The 15,849-nt window shown below is 62.4% G+C and overlaps 2 protein-coding genes across 3 annotated transcripts in view; one reads left to right on the top strand and one right to left on the bottom strand.

Moving 5' to 3' along the window:
* Nucleotides 1–15,174, bottom strand: part of WWP2 (WW domain containing E3 ubiquitin protein ligase 2) — a 41,302-nt gene extending 26,128 nt beyond the window's left edge. The window contains exons 1-7 of one of the 2 annotated variants that reach the window (XM_025209169.1): nucleotides 14,890–15,174; nucleotides 13,726–13,873; nucleotides 13,323–13,441; nucleotides 6,409–6,546; nucleotides 5,422–5,518; nucleotides 1,188–1,315; nucleotides 16–123 (exon numbers count right to left, since the gene is read on the bottom strand). In XM_025209169.1, the coding sequence (XP_025064954.1) occupies nucleotides 16–123; nucleotides 1,188–1,315; nucleotides 5,422–5,518; nucleotides 6,409–6,546; nucleotides 13,323–13,441; nucleotides 13,726–13,873; nucleotides 14,890–14,959 (808 nt within the window). In that variant the 5' untranslated portion in view covers nucleotides 14,960–15,174. The remainder of the gene's footprint in view (nucleotides 1–15; nucleotides 124–1,187; nucleotides 1,316–5,421; nucleotides 5,519–6,408; nucleotides 6,547–13,322; nucleotides 13,442–13,725; nucleotides 13,874–14,889) is intronic. The other variant, XM_006027821.3, reaches the window with a different exon arrangement.
* The window catches only part of NOB1 (NIN1 (RPN12) binding protein 1 homolog), a 6,227-nt gene continuing 5,394 nt past the window's right edge, over nucleotides 15,017–15,849 (top strand). Inside the window, exon 1 of the mRNA XM_006027850.2 lies at nucleotides 15,017–15,076. Within this exon, the coding sequence (XP_006027912.1) occupies nucleotides 15,017–15,076 (60 nt within the window). The remainder of the gene's footprint in view (nucleotides 15,077–15,849) is intronic.

Raw genomic sequence — 15,849 nt, forward strand, 5'->3', positions numbered from 1 at the left:
CGGCGGGGGGCCCGCCTGCCATGGCGCTGCCAGTCGCACTCAATGCCGCTGCTGGTGGGGAGGCTGTGCCCGCTGCAGACCGCTCCTCCTCAGTGTCGGTGGCCCCTGCAGAGTCGCCATTCACTAGAAAGGCAGAGGGCAGAAATCAGCATAGAGGGAAGGGGTGGCTTGCTGCTACTGAAACCCCAGCTCCAAGCTGGGACCCTCACAGCCCCATGTTCAGGGAGCTTGCAGCCCTCTGCAAAGGGAGAGACACCAGCGCCACAGGGGTGGGGAAAATCTCAAGCCAGGACCTGCTGCTGCTGCCTGCACCCCATCTCCGCAGGCCGGGTGGGATGGACACGTCCCTGGAGTGGGGCTGTAGAGGGATGATGGCACTCCCTCTCCAGCGTCCCCACAGCCTAGGTGAATTCAGGCAAAGGGCAGAGATCTCAAAAATGTGCTGGCACACATCAGGAGGTGCCATGGACCTGAGAAGGGTCAGCTCAGCACACTGCCCAGCCCTGATACAGCCAGCTGGTGCTGGACTCCACTGAACAGTGCACGGAGGCCACAGGGACCAAGAGGGGCAGCTGAAGGGAGGAGAGAGGCGGCACCAGCAGGATGTTGCCTGCCTGCTCCTACCCACATACAGCCTCAGGCTCTTTCAACACGGGAATGTTGCAGCCCTGTGAGCCTCTACCAGCCTGGGCTCTGCCTCTGGGCAGGAGGGTGGCGCTCACACGCACAATGGCGGGAAGGAGGTGCTCCCACCATGTCTGCACAAAGTCTCAGCCCAGAGGCCAGATGCTGGGTGTCACCAGGGATCCAGGGCCCATTCTGTGGCAGCGAGCCTGGCTGGTCCACAACCTTGGCACTTGCAGGGACAGGCTGCGCCCACGTGGCACACGAGCCAGCAAGGTGCTGGTGGGGAGAGGAGCTCTGCCACCTGACGTGACAGAGCAGCCTGGGGGGAGCACAGGTTCCAGCATGGGCTGCAGACTGGTTATTTGGATGCAGAAGCAGCATTTCATGCTGGGAATGGTGGTCTTCGTGGAACACCCCCTATGAAACAAGGGCAGCCATGGGCCGCACTGCATGGTGCAGAGAAAGCTGGATGCAGCGAGTGCGTCTACACTCACAGGTGCCCCAAGCACCACTCGCCGGCTGCCCTCTGCTCAGGACATCTCACCAGCGGGACATCTCACCTGTGCCGTTCACTGTGCTGCCCTGGCTCTGGCTCTTGGCTAGCTGCTGGTGCCGTGTCCTGGTGCTGGGGCTGGCCTCGCCGTTCCCCGCATTCTGCCTGGCTGCTCCCGCTGTGTGTCTGTGCGTTCTGTATGTGGGTAGAGACATGCAGTGCAGTGGGTGAGAGGAGCACCTGGCCTGGGATGGCAGCTCCTCACCCCTCCTGCTCAGGGGCTGGGCTTAGTTCCTGGGCTTTTTCCCCCAGATGCACCCTGCCAACCCCTCTGATCTGGCAGATCCTAACTGCCGACCGTCCCCTTTGTGAAGCAACTCAACCCCCCGCCCTCTGACAGACCCGCTGCTCTGCAGTGACGTATGCCTGCACGGCCCCCCTGACACCAGCCCTTCCTGGAGGAAGAGACGCCTTGGGCCATGGTCCAGGGGTTTCCCAGTCTTCACCTACCAGTCACCAACTGGGGATGTCTGGGATGCGTCACTGGAGGGAAGAGGGCCAGCCTGGCCCCTGGTTACACAAACATGATTAGAGGCCCTGTCTGGACTGAGCTAGCTCTGGGGAGATAACCATGTACCAGTAATGGCCTCTGGCAAGAGTGGGACACTGGCTTACGAAATGCCACAGCTGCCAGTCTCAGCCCAGGGCTGTGCTGACTGCAAGCTGAGAGGCAGCTGTGCCTGTAACCGCTGACACACTGGCCCTGGGCTGCAGGGTGGACAAGACCGTCACCTCCTTTCCCTGGAGCTGACTAGACCCGCAAGGCCTCCATGGAGCCCAGCTGTCCTTGCTGGAGGGAGCACAAGCACAAACAGGGTGGGCAGCAGGGTGGACCTGGGGCTGGCAGAAGCTGAGCCAGGGACGAGGAGAAGTGCCACCAGGAGCCTGAAGGCTGCACAGGCAGGTCCGTCCCTGGGGCTGGGGAAGGGCTGGAGATGCCGACCTGCGCACATGGACTTGCATTCAGAGCAGTTTCCAGTAGACTCTGTTGTTACCGTTGCTCTGTGCTGGCATGGGATAGAGCAACCAGGCCTCAGCCCCAGCCCTTGGACCAGTGCTATGGTGCAGCTCAGCCAGCTCAGGCCAGAGATGCTGGCAGCAGAGGGCAGGGAGGGGGAAGGGTAGAGGAGCAATAAAGGGCCAGTTTATTCTAGCCAAGCAATTCCCCTTAAAAGGGCAAAACTCTCCATGTGTCCGGAGGTCTCCGGGCTCGGCCAAGCAGGGCGGCAGCTTGGCAGCAACGGGGCCAGAACATCAATCGTGCCACACCCGCAGAGCTGGGACAAGCCCTTAGGGACAGCCGGGCACTCTGCTCTCAGCAGCTGTGCGTGGGGCTGGGGGTGGCCTGGCCCTGAGGGCAGGGGAGCCAGGAGTCTGCCCCTCCCTGGCCCCAGCGGTCAGTCCTCACCCCAGGGGCCCTTGCACACCTCGCCCCCAACTTCTCAGCTGCCCACAGCCTGCAAAGGGCTGACGACAGCTCAGCAGGCCAAGGCAGCTCGGGCCTGCTGGAGCAAAGGCCACTGGACACCTCTGAGGCTCAGCCTCACTGAGCAGAACCCGCTAGGACAGAGCTCTGACCCCAGATGGGCAACCCACACCCTCCCCCACTCCCCCAGAGTAGAGATGCTCAGGCACACGACGGGCCCTTATCTCCACCCTGCTCCACGCGGAGCAGCTAAAAGCTGCCTGGAGAGTTTTTAGAAACCAAAACAGGATGTTTTCCGGCTGCCAGCCGGCCGCACAGGGTCACCAGGCCCAAATTAGCCAGGCTGCCAGCCTGGCCCTCCTACAGACGCTCCCATCTGGGCATTGTCTTTTAATAGCAGCGTGGAAATACACCCAGTGGAGCCACGTGACAAGGACTGGGCTGGGAACGAGTGCTTAAAATAGGAGCAGGGAAAAAACAAGGCTGAGCAGTGCTGGGAACGGGCTCTCGGAGCCCTGCTAGCCACCCATGGGGCGGAAGTGGGGCCAAGGCTGGCAGAAGCCACAGTGCTTCCGGGCAGCCCACCGGTGCTGGGAGCCATGGCATGTGCCAGCCCCCGGCTTCACAAGGTGCACCCACCAGCCCATTCTCCCCACATAGGAGGACAAGCCGGAAGAAGAACCCCAGCCTCATCCACCTGGCAGGTCTTGAGGCCCAGTCCCAAACCCCCATTCCTTGGGGTCCTGCATAACCTAATCCTCTCTGTGCTCAGAGCCAGACAGAGGGGGCTGCTCCATGGCCTCGGGGCAGGGGCTGTGGCAAGCTGTGGCCCTCACCCAGCCCAGAGGCCGCCCGCAGGGCAGCTGGGAAGAGTAAGGGCAGATGGCGGACCCGGCTCTGGGCAGGCAGGAGCAGTGCTAGGGAGCCCACGCCAGGGCAGCGGCGGAGCACAGGAGGCACAGCCCCAGCGCCACACCTCAGGGCCAGGAACGCGGAGCTGAGAAATTCCTCTGGTCCATGCGAGGCAGCAAGGCCAAGCGCTCTGTGCCCAGCGCTGGCCCCTGCTCGCAGGACAGGGAGCAGCAGCACAGAGCCTTGGGCATGGAGCAGCGCCAGCCTCCCACCGTCCTTGGGCAGAGCAGGTGTTCATGAGGCAGTGCCAGGGACCCTTTCCTAAAGGACAGCCATGTGCTGGGGACATGGGCGCTTCACCAGTACGAGCAGGCTGCTGGACACCCTGGTCCTGCACTGGCCTGCAGTCTCTCAGCCTCCCGGCTGGGCTCATCACTGCTTTCCTCGGAGCACTCTCCAGCCACCAGGAGCTCTGCTAAGGAGCACGTGCTGCTGCTATCATCTCCCGCTGCCCCTGGGCCACACGCCTGTGACCCAGATGTCTGGCAGGCTTTGTCTGCCGCCTCGCTGCCAGCCTCTGGGGCTGGGAGGGCTGCAGAACCACATGTGAAGTGCTGGGGGCATGTCCAGGGCTACACATGACAACCAGAGGCAGGGAGAAGAGCGACCCAGTGGTGCTGGCTCTACGTGTCCCCAGAAGCCATCGCTAGCCAGGGAGCGAGGCCTCAGCCCCAGCAAAGCAGCAACACTAAACCTGTGCTGCTCCCCCAAGCACCAGGGCGAGGGAGTGAAACCCTGCGTGCCTGCACCCAGACCCAGGTGCTGCACGCTGGCCAGCTGCAGGGAGCAAGACTAAGGACGAGACCCGCCCCACAGTCAGCACAGCCCCCCTCACACAACGCCCGCCTCTCGCAGCCTCTCCCCCCAGCACAAATGACTGCCTCTTTATTTTCTCTTTGCACAGTTGACTGTGGAATTTCACACCCCAAGCCCAAGTTTACCAGCAGCTCCCAAAGCACCGCTTGTGCTGGGAAGAAAACGACCCAGCAATTTCCCTCGAGAAGGCCAGGCAGAAAGAGCTGGTGGGGGGGACAAGTAACCCTTTTCTTTCCATCCAGCCTTTCAGGGAGGTCTGCAGTCCTCAGTGAGCCTATGGAAATAAATCCCACTCTACAAAGAAATGCAGCCTTTCCCAAACTTCCCTCATGCGTGTGCAGGGCTCGCTCTGGCCACCAAAATGGCAGGCACAGCAGCTGTTTCACACCACGTGGAAGTCCACCTATGCTCAGTGAGGACTGAATTTCAGAGATGACAGAATATAGATACCCAAACTTGGATGCAGGCAGATGCATGCCCACCCAGCAAGAAGTGCTGTAGGATCTCTAGTGCCTGACATGAGTCACTGGACCCTCTGCCACAAGCCACAGCACAGCCAGCCCCAGCGCCCTGCAGGGAGCGTTCCACCAGCCAAGGTGGCTGCAGCCACGGCGGAGGCCTTCTAGCCAAGCACTGCCCAGGGCCTGGCACACTTGGTTTGTGACACCTGCAGAATGAGGCCCAGAACGACCCGGGCCCGGGCTGCTAACAAGCGGTCAGGATCGCAGTGGAATCACACATCACCTCTGCCCTAGGCCCGAATGCCAAGCACACAACTGACGTGCAAGGGCTGCCCAAGGCCCTCAGGTGTTTGGCCAGCTGGTGCAAAGACAGGCACGTGCTGGGGGTTCCACGTGCCTCAGTGCTGCAGGGAGGTGCCTGCGCTGTGCTTGGGAAAGGCTGACTCAGTCCTGCCTATGCCTCCTGAGAGGCCAGGTACATGAAGCCCATCCCTCGCCTCAGGGCAGCCGTCCCCACCAGACGGGCCCCTGCCCCAAGCCTTCCAACATCTCCACTGCAAACTCCTGCAGGACACCCCCACCTGCCCCATCCATGGGTTAGTAGCGGGCATCACCCAGGTCCTTACCTGGACCTGCTGCCAAAGCATTTGGTGCTGGGAGGCTGGTGGCGGCTTTCTGCAGCTGCCGCAGTGCTGCTGGAGTCCTGTCTGGGCAGCTGGGACCCTGGGCAATTAAAGGGGAAAGAGATGAGAAAGCAGACAAGCGCTATGTCGATGCAGACAGGCCAGCAGGTAAGGACCCATGGCAAGTGTGACAGCTGCTGCCTGTCCAAGGGAAAGCACCAACAGGCAAGTGTCCCCTGCTCTCCTGGGGCCTCTGCCCAGGGAACTCGAGGACAAGACCTGCCAAAGGGCACAGGGCCTACAAGAGCATGGGTGTGCATTGGGCTACATTCCACCACGCAGCTCTGCCAGGCCCCAAGGACCTCATGCCAGGACAGCTCCTGTGACCCGGACTAGTTCTGGGCTACCCATACATGTGGCTCCACTCGTGGCCTGCAGAACCCTTCTATGCGCTGAGGATGCTGGGCCCATGGGCGTGCTGGCACCCACAACTTGCTATGGATCTGAACTCAGCACAAGTAACAGGTAAACACCCTCCAAGTCAGGGCATGGGGAGTCTGCCCCTAACCTTCTCATCCCAGGCCAGGAACACTGTCCAGTGTCTGATGCCTTCCACTTGTCCCCTTGCAAGGCTTCTCAGCCAGCGTCCCTCCACCTGTCCTCGCTCTGCACCTTTCTAGCACAGGGAGTCCCCAGGTCATGACTTGCTGTAGGCAAAGGGCCCCAAGGACACCTATGCCCTCACATCCATGGTAGGCCTGGAGCTGCCCTCCCCAGGAGACCTTGGAAGACTTCCCAGCAGCTGGGCTGAGTCCTGTGGGCACGCAGGCCGGGACAGGAGCCTTCTTTGGAAGAGGATACAGCTCCTGCACTTGGAGATGTGCTGGCAGGTCCTCCAAGCTGCCATCTCAGCCTGGCAGCCTTGTCCCCTGGCATTTGCCACCTCACGCTCCAAGCTGCAGCCTGCTGGTGGAGATGGGCGGTACTCACCCTCTGTCACGGCACTGCCATTAGGCAGGCTTCCCAGATCAACAGTCGGCCCGTCCAGGAAAATCGTCAGCTCTCCGCCAGAGACAACGCTGCCTTTGTTCTCCGTCTGCAGGTTCAGGATCAGCTGCGTGTTCTCTACTGTGGGAGACAGAGGGACACAGAGGAAGAGACTGAGATGGACTTGCCACTGGAGGTAGCTTGTCACTCAGGGGGCACAACCTCCGCCAAGGGGTTCCAGTCCCCACCCTTGGCCTGTGGCCTCTCCCTGCACAGCTCAAGAAGGAAGTCACCTCCCCGGGCATCTGCAGCGCCAGGAGCAGCAGCAGCAGCACAGCCTGCCATGCCATGTGGCCCCAGCCAGCGCGCCCAACCTACCCAGGAAGCTGCTCCCACTGGCCATGGCTTCTTCACAGAACTGCTGCAGGCTGGAAGGGGCCTTGCAGACATCCAGCCCAACCCCTGCACAGACACAGGATGCTCCTGGCCCATCCTGGACAGACAACTGCCCACCCTGCTCTTGGAAACCTGGGAGACTCATCCTCTCCAGAGGGCAGCAGGGAACTGACCCCCCATTCAAGGTGCACGGTCTACATGCAGCACAGGTCATGTCATGGCTCCACTTGTACAAGGCAGATACCCTGGATGAGGAAGGCAAGCAGCAAGAGAGCCCTGTGCCAGGCACCAATAGGATCTGCTGAGTTGGGCCCAGCCAGGAACCAGCCCCAAGGGCAGGCTGGCAGAATGTGCCCGGCATGTGAGAGGCTCCACACTGCCTCCACACCCTCTGTACTGGCTCTTGTGGCTCTCAGCAGCTTGAGGCTTGCATAACATGGCCACCTCGGCTTTGTCCTGTGAACACAGCTCTACTCTTCTCCCCTGTACAGCCAGAGTAGCACTGGGTGGGCCCGGGAAGGCGAGTGTCAGCCGTCAGCGTGGTGAGGCTGCGCAGCTGCTGGACATCTCTGAGAACCGCTCCATGACAAGAGCAGACAAGAGACCTGCAGCCTCCCCCAGTGCCCTCCAGGCCATGAGCCAGCTTGCTGCAGCACCCACACAGCAGAGAGCAGCACGATTCCTGCGCGAACAAGGGGTGGAGCAGTGGCTGTGCACTGCCCAGCCTGAGGCCCTCTTGCTGCCTGCCCAGTCTCTTGCATGGCCCTGGCCAAACCACGAAGCTGGCCAGGAGCCGGACCAGCATCCCTAACCCCAGGCAAGACAACTGCCCATTGCCAAGCGCCCGCAATGGTGAAACGTGAACACAACTGCCTTGATTCAGCCGGAGGGATGTGGCTGACCTGGCCTGGGACTCTGGCCCAGACACTTCCCGACGAGTTCACTCAGATAATATTTGTACTGCGCACGCATGACTCAGTGACATGCCTGCTCTGCTCTGGCAGCCAGCCTCCCCCCCTGCAGCAGCCACCAGGCTGGGGTTAGGCCAGGGCTCACTAGGCGTGGTGGGGCACCCACATACACACACACGCATGCAGCTGAGGCTGCAGCGCTGTGATGGGGGCCAGAAGCAGGCTGGCTGGCACACCCAGGCATACTTGTAGCTCCCCTTCTCCTGGCTTGCTCACGTCCTTGGCTTTCTGCTCCCAGGCTGGACACTCCCTGCACCCCTGCCATGCTCCCCGCTGCAGATGCTGTGCTCAGGACCCCTGCAGCCAATCTGCGCTGCCTCACTGTCAGCAAGGGACCACTCATGGCTCTGCCAGCCAGTGTCACACTTGAGGGCAAGCGCTGCCCTGTATGGCACTCTATGGTGCCGGATGTGGTAATAACGGCAGCAGCAGCAGCATTTGCCCTCTCCTGCGCCACCTGGATCTGCCCGCACCTTGGCCACGGAGCGTGTGCTTTGAGGCGTTCTGGGGACTGCTGAGGTCCCCATGAAACCTGCAGGCGACACCAGACTGGAAGCAAGGGAGGGGAAGGGGGCAAGGGGGAAGCGACAGAGCTCAGCCCAGCACTCAGGAGAGGCAATAAGCCCTAGATAGGAACAGCCTGGGGCTGCAGCAGGTTTGCCAGTCTCCCAGTTGTCCAATGACGATCAGGCCCATCACTGGCACCAGCTGGGGCAAGCCCGGGGGTGAGCTGACCCTAGCCTCAGAGGCATGGCGCAGCCTGGGCCAGGGCTCCCATGGACTGCCATGGGAGCTGGGGCAGCTCGGTTCCTTGGACCTGGGACCTCTCTGCCCAGTTTCACCTGCCCTGAACAGCAGTATCCTGCTGGCAGGGGGAAGTATGGATGGCCCTGGGCTCTCCAGGCACATCCGTTTTCAGTGAGGCCAGCATCTGCTCCCAGCTGGAGAGCATGTCACTGTCGGGCAGGAAAGCCACAGCTGTGCAGAGCTGGGCATCGTGGTCTTCGGCTGGCAGCCAGTTTCCCCTGCCCCCCGTACCAGGTCCAACCCTGGGATGCTCAGGGTAGGGAGAAACAAGACCCTGCTTATTGCGCAGCTGGCCCCAGGGGACTGGAGACCACCAGGCCCAACAGAAGTCCGCCCCACAGCAGTCTCCCACACGTGACATGCTGTTCAGCCATTGTCAAGAGACTTCAAGCTCCCCCCAGGCCCTGTCACTGGCCCCCATCCCCTGTGGGACTCCAGGCAAGTGATGTGTTCAGCCTCACCATTTTGATCAGCACAAAGGGGCAAACCCCAATGCACCTCCCCATGCTCTGAAGCTCACAGGATGCTGCGACGAGCAGAAGTCTGCTTGTCCCTGGCTTCTCCTGCCTCTGCCAGCCCTCAGGAAGTCCTGTCCCACCAAACACTGAGGCTCTGTCCCCTCGGCTGCAGGCAGCCGCTCTCTGAGGGGGCTGCACAGGCCCACACTGCAAAGCTGCTGAAGATGGCTCGGTAGCCAAGGCGAAGCGTCTCCAAATCGGTTGCTTAAGGAAAATAAATACTGGCAGAACCTTCCATTCAGTGTCCCCTCCCAGCACGTGGGACGCACTGCTACGTCAACAGAGTCCCCCGACCGGCCGTGCACAAAGCCTGCCTGTGTCCCAGCAAGCAGCCAGAGGCGCGTGGGGTCGCTACTCTGGGAAGGGGCTGGGGGCTACTCGGGCCTGAATATGGCCTCAGTTCTGCGGCTACGGGTGCCCTGCATGCGACATCACTACTCTCATTTAGCACAGGCTGTCTGGAATTCCCATCCAGTCCATTAAGTGGATTTACAGGTCCCCGGAGCAAGGCTGGTAGCAGAAGCCACAACAGAGGCTCTGGGCTGAGTCAGGAGCCAGAGGGAGCACTGGTAACAGCATGCGTCTGACACGGCTCCTTGGCGTGAGCATCACAATACCTTCCACTTAGAAGCGGGGGGAGCAGCTCCAAACGAGGACCTCTTCTCTGCAGAGGGATGGCTCAGGCCAGCTCACATGCGGACAGAGGGAGCTTCAGACACGGCCCTCCCATGCAGGGGGTCCTGCCCTCTGCATTTGCACTGGACGCAAGGTCAGAGTCAGCTCAGACACAGCCGTGGCAGTGGCTGCCAGCCATCACCCAATGGGCTTCGCTGCCCAGCCAGCAGCCTGGCCACGGAGTGTGCTGCCCCCTGCTCGGAGGGTGGAAGCCAGGGCAGCTCAGACCCTATAACTGTCTGGAAGAAAGGGGGACGGGGGGCTCTGCAGTGCTGGGCAGAGGGTAGGAAGCTGGACTCTCACTGCAAAGTGACCCGAGAGAGGGAGAGCCTTCATTCTCAGGGCCAGCGGCAAGCTGTGTCACCAGCCTCCAATGCCAGGGCTGCTCCAGCCTCCGTCCTTCAGCCCAAGGGCCAGAAAGGCTGAGCAGGCAGGAGTGGGAAAGCGTTTCAGGCTGTGCTGGGTGAGTCCTGCTGGAGAAGTCACAGGTGGCACCTGCTCCGTAACCTCAACTGCTGATCAGCAAGTGCAAGTGCAAGGGGTTGCGCAGCTCCTCTCCCCTCCCCATGCCTCTGTGCACTGACCCACTGTTGGGGCAGCAAGCCCACAGGCTTCAAGTAGATGCCAGCTCCCTGATGAACAGTCATGGGAAGGACCAAAGGACTGGGCCCTGAAGCAGAGAAAAGGAAGCCTCCTTGCTCCCGTGCTCTACCGAGCGGATGCAGCCAAAGGCAGGCATCTAGGCCTGCCCTAACGGCCTAGTCCCAGGCGCTGTCAGCTCCGCAGCACTCCCACAGCACAGTGACCTTCGAAGGGCAGCACAGAGCTGGCTCAGCCCAGCCTCCGCTGTGACCTGCTGGTCTGGCCCAGCAGCCTGTAGGAGCATGATGCCGGCAGTGCCAGAGCCAGCGTGTTTGGAGTCTTTGCCAGGCAGCCTGGACACGTGCCTTCCCAGAGCTCCGACTCTGCTTTCCGACAGCGCCCTTGCTAAGTGGTGTGGGGCTCCCTACTCCCCGCCGTCTGGGGTGCTGCTGTCTTCTGGATAGAGCTCCCGAGAGCTGTGGCTCCAGCTGCGCTGCCTAAGGTGGGGCTCAAGGGAAAGCACAGGCTTCGCGGGAGCTGTAACCCATACGCACACATTGCCACTCGGGAAACAGGAGCCTGTTGATATAACTTGCAACCTGAGCAGTCAGTTGTAAAAGCAGGAGCTTTTGCTGCAGCCTGGCCAGCCCGAGCCACTCCAGTGCTTGCCTTGCTGTCCATAGCTCTGTGGCACGAATGCTGGAGGCACTGGCCAAAACCAGCATGGCCCAGTACTGGTGTGCATACAGAAGGGCCACACAGGGACCCTCCTCCTGCCCTGGCAGCTTCTGAACAAAGAGCCCCTTCTCTGGCAGGCAGCAGCAGCGCAGGGGCCCGGGGCAGGGGTTACGCCATTGTAAATTAGCTGTTTTAATGGAGCCCTGGGAGCAGCTCCACAGAAGGCTGTGGCTTGTTTTCCATGATTAAACCTATTTTTACCCAACTCACTGCCTTCCTAGGCAGCTCCCCACCCCCACCCAGAGCACCGAGCTCCGCCTGGCCATAGCAGAGGCTGAGCAGGGAGGTTCAGAGGAGCCTGCCAAGGGAACGGGGAGAGAAGGGAGCCTGGAAAATGCGGCTTTGCCCCTTGGAGCAGGCACTGGCTTCTGAAGCTCGTTCCTCTCAGCCTGGCTCAACTTGGGCTGGCCTGAGCACCGAGTCCTGGCAGACACACTGTGGAGCCCTTTCCTCACAACCCGGGCTCCTCAGAAACCCGGAGTCCTTCTCCCAGGAGGCTGCAGCACGCCACACTCAGCACGGGGGTGGGAAATCTGCACAACCCTAGCAAGCAGAGCCCCTGGATACTCTCAGGGCCATTGCTGAGGCTGCCCAGCCTGCCAGAGACCACAGGAAAGCGGGGCTGAGGTTGTCAGCTCATGCTGGCCACTTGCGAGAAGCCGTATCAGAGCTCTGCACCCACGCCGCCACCGGGCAGGCCCCTGTGCGCAGGGGAGGCCTCAGAGGGATGCCGTGCCCCACAGGAAAACTCCCATCGAGGAGCCTGCCCACTGTCCCAGCAGCAAGTGCACTCAGACCCAAGCCTCTGCCCCCCCGCCCAAACCCGGGGAACAATCCTCTCACGAGGCCAGCAAGCCCACAGCCATCACAGGGTTCCCAGAAGAGCAGACACGCTACCCGCAGATGAGGCCATGATGAAGCCGCCCACGTCACCAGCTGGCTAGACGAGCGGGTGGAGGTCCCAGCAGGGCAAGGAGCGTGAGCTCCCCACCCAGGCAGCACCTCTCCGGCAGGGCCTTGTGCTGCCACTTTAAGAACCCGCCCTCCATGTCAGGGAAAAATCTCACACTTCTGGGCCGTGCTAACACGCGGGCGAGAACAGCCAGTTGCCTTTTCCATTCATTTTTCACGTGGCCCCCCAGGGACGCAGCTTAATGAAAGGGCTGATTGTGCCCTGGCAAAAGGACGCGTGCAGGTAGGGCGGGAGCAGGCCACGGCACTGGGAGCACACGCGCGGTCCTCCACTGAGCCCGGAGACAGGCAGCCCTGGGAGCAGCCAGACAGAGCAGCCCAGGCCAGGACATACAGCTCGAGGCACACGTGGGGGCCAGGGCCACGGGCAGTGGGGAAGGCAGCAGTCTACTTCCCCCAAAGAGCTGACACCCAGCCCTCTACCCCTGCCCCATGTCAGAGCAAGGAGGGCCTCAGTAACTGGCCACAGACAACCCCAAGGCCCCGAGAAACAGAGGATGGCAGGGGCAGGCCCCCACACACTAAGGAATCTGCCCCCAGCACTGCCCCTGTGACCCCGCCCTACTCCCAGCCCAGAAGGCAGAGGCTGTGTCAGGCCCAGCTCACAGCCACGAGCCCCAAGGAGCATGCTGGGGACACCACGGCTGTTTCCTACTGTGTGATGGGTGATGCCAGAGGAAGCGATTCACCCCAGCACCAGGCACCAGTCCCCAGCCCCCTGGGAGGCCAGAGGCCCCGCTCCCCTCTCAATACCTGGTCTGTCTTTCGAGACCAGCAGAGCTTAGCTTGGAAGAGACAGCACAAGCCTTTTCCTGCCCTGAGCAGCCACTAGCAAGGCCTGGGCCCTGAATGGAGGCCTTTATGCAGGGGCTGCCGCCTTGGGCCGCACGCTAGTGACCACAAATGGCAGCAAATAGCAGAGGGGTTTGTGTTTCTGCACAGGCAGCAGCACCCTGGCTAACACCCCCGCGCCCCTGACAGGCTGGCCCAGCCGCACACAATGGTGCCTTGTTCTCTCCTGGGGCCAGAGTTTCAGTAGGGAGCTGTTCCAGCCAGCTACTCCTCCTCCGTGTCACACCTACTGAGGCAGGAAATCCTGCAGGACCGCAGAGCAGCAGCTGACAAGAGCACAGCGCCCCTCAGAGGTGGGTGCCGCACTGCCAGGCCCAGCTCGGGCAAGGAGGCCCCACCTCCCCCAATGGCCTCCTCCCTGCCCCCTCCAGCCGCAGACGGGGCAAAACAGGCTGCTCGTACATACGTTTCCCACTGCTCTTCAGGAGGATAGCTAGGTTGATGGAGGCCATGCCCAGCAACTCATTCCTCAGGGCGTGGCAGCTCCAGACCTTCAGATCCAGGAGACTCTGGGAGGTGACATTCCTGAAAGGGAAGCCAAGAGTACAGCTGTCAGCTTCTCCTCTGCACGCTGGTACTGAGCAGTGCTGTGGCCAGCAGGGAAGCCTCAGACAGGCCAGGCACAACAGCCAGAAATCAGGGCTGTCACAGGGACACCAGGCAGCCAGAGCCCCTCCTGCTAGCCCCAAACCTTCCTGCCCAGCACAACCCCCTCCCCTGGGAACTGAGATTTCTAATGCTTTCCCCCAGGTGCCTGCCCTTGCCCCACGCCCCTTCCTACAGCCCCAGGAGGCAGCAGGGGCTCTTACAGGGTGAGGATCTCGTTCCAGAGCAGCTCGGAGCTCCCAGTCCGCTTCCCCGTCCTCTTGGTCTCGCCGGAAAGTCCATCCACCGTCACTTCCACGTAGCTGTTGATTCGGGACTGGCGGCTGTACACCTTCGGCTTCATGGACACCACTAGGCCGACAGGAGAGGTGCGGTCACCGTCTGTCGCCAGCCCACTCCTCAGCCCCACGTGCCACAGGCGCCATCAGCGGAGGCGGCGGGGAGGAGCCCAGCGCAGGGTGTCCGGGTCTGTCCCTCTCACCACAATCTCCCCAGCCAGGCCACACGGCCAGGCACAGGGAAACCAGGCCTTCGGAGCTGCCTTTCCACAGGCTTACCCCGCTCCTGCATGAAGCTCCCCTTTGTGCCCTGAGCTTATGGCACTGCTGGGCCTCTTACAGGACAACGCATCAGCTGGCCCCGGCCCAAGGAGGCCCAGGGGCCTCAGAGCAGTGGCCGAAGCGAGACACCGGCCCTGTTGCAGGAACCTGGGTTCCAGCCACCAGCCCAGGGGGAAGAGCGAGGTGTCAGGGAGCCCAGAAAGGAGGCGTCTCCTCTGTGGTAGTGAGGCAGTGTCATGCTACAGCCCGTGGGGTGCAGGAAGGGCGACGCGAGCAGGGGCAGGCCAGAAGCCGGGGGAGCAGCTGGAGGTGTCGGGAGCCCCCTGGCGGCCCTCCGGGAGCGAGTGCCGGCTCCACCTCCTACTTGCCAAGTGGAGCGAGGGGCGAGCAGAGCCCCAGCTCCAGCTCAGCACAAAGGCTCTTCCTAGGTCTCCTGCCCAAGCCTGCCCATGAGGCACCTTCTACAGCTCAGCCACTGCCCAGGGCCAGCCCGGGGGCCCCAACTTCCCTGTGGCCAAGCCCACCCTGGCTAGGGATCATCCCCCACTCTGGTGCTGGGATCAGGGCACTGACAAGAGGCAGCTGCTAAATCTGACTCTGGAAGGCTCTGTGCCTCTCAGGACCTAGCTGTGCAATCCCCGAGTGCAGCTGGCACCTGGGGCTAAGCCAGCCTTCTCCCCATCGCACCTCCTCCCAGGCACCGGGAGGGAGTGCAGGACTGAGGAACATCCTTCCCCTTGGCAGGAAAGCAAGGTGTCCCAGCCTGGACAGGGCTCCTCCTTCCCCCAGGCCCTGGCCTGCACTCACCTTTCAGCGAGAGCTGGGATTTCTCACAGGGCAGCCCTGCCCCGGCCCTGCTGCAGCTGGCGGAGGCCATGTCATTACCACGGGTCTGGAAAGCAAAGACAGGCACGACACATGAGCGAAGGTTCACATGGAGCCAGGGGAGCCCAAGGCTGCGTTTGACGAGACCACCCCAGCGGGGCTGGCACCGGTCACTCCCAGATGGCCAGCGGACCCTGGTGATGCCGGAGACGCAGCCAGAAGTCAGCACTGAACCGCAGGCCGGGAGCAGCCCGGGGGCTGCAGCGCCGCTGCCCGGCCGCAGCCGGCCCCCACAGGCCTGCCCACTTAGCGTCACGAAGGAGCCCTCAGCAAGAGGCAGAGGCTGAGCGCGTGCGAGCAAAACACAGCGGACCTCACGGGGACGGCACCGCGAAGGAACAGGGCCCCGCGACAACGCACGGACCCAGCAGACAATCTCACGGCCCCGCTGCCCCAGCGCAGCTGTCTGGCTGGAGAAAAGGAGCTGCCTGCGTGCTCAGGGGCAAGGGGCAGCGATGCTGGCTGCACCTCCCTCCCGCGGCACAAACGCGGCACGTGGAAGGAAAGGAAGGGCCCGTGCCGCAGCGCAGCGCCCCTCGGGATCACGCCCCGCCTCTCCACGCCTTGGTCGCCTCTCTTCCGCGCAGACACACGTGTTTATCCTCGCACGCCCCGCGGCAGCGGAAGCGACCCAGCTCACACGCAGCTTTCGTGCTGCTGCCCTGCTTGGCCAGGCGCGGCCGTTTCTAGAGCGCGGGGGGGGAGGGGAGGGCGACCCGCGCGGGCCGGCGGCCCCTTCGGCTGCAGGTGCAGCGACGGCAAGGGGCCGGGCGCGCGGGGCCGAGGTGCCCGGCATGCAGGGCAGCGCTCGCAAACCCAAGTCAGGCGCCAAACAGAGCAGCTGGCGCTTGCTTCGGAGGGGGAGGGGGAGGGGGGGGGCGA

This window comes from Alligator sinensis, unplaced genomic scaffold (assembly GCF_000455745.1).
Source record: "Alligator sinensis unplaced genomic scaffold, ASM45574v1 scaffold255_1, whole genome shotgun sequence".
Lineage (NCBI taxonomy): Eukaryota > Metazoa > Chordata > Crocodylia > Alligatoridae > Alligator > Alligator sinensis.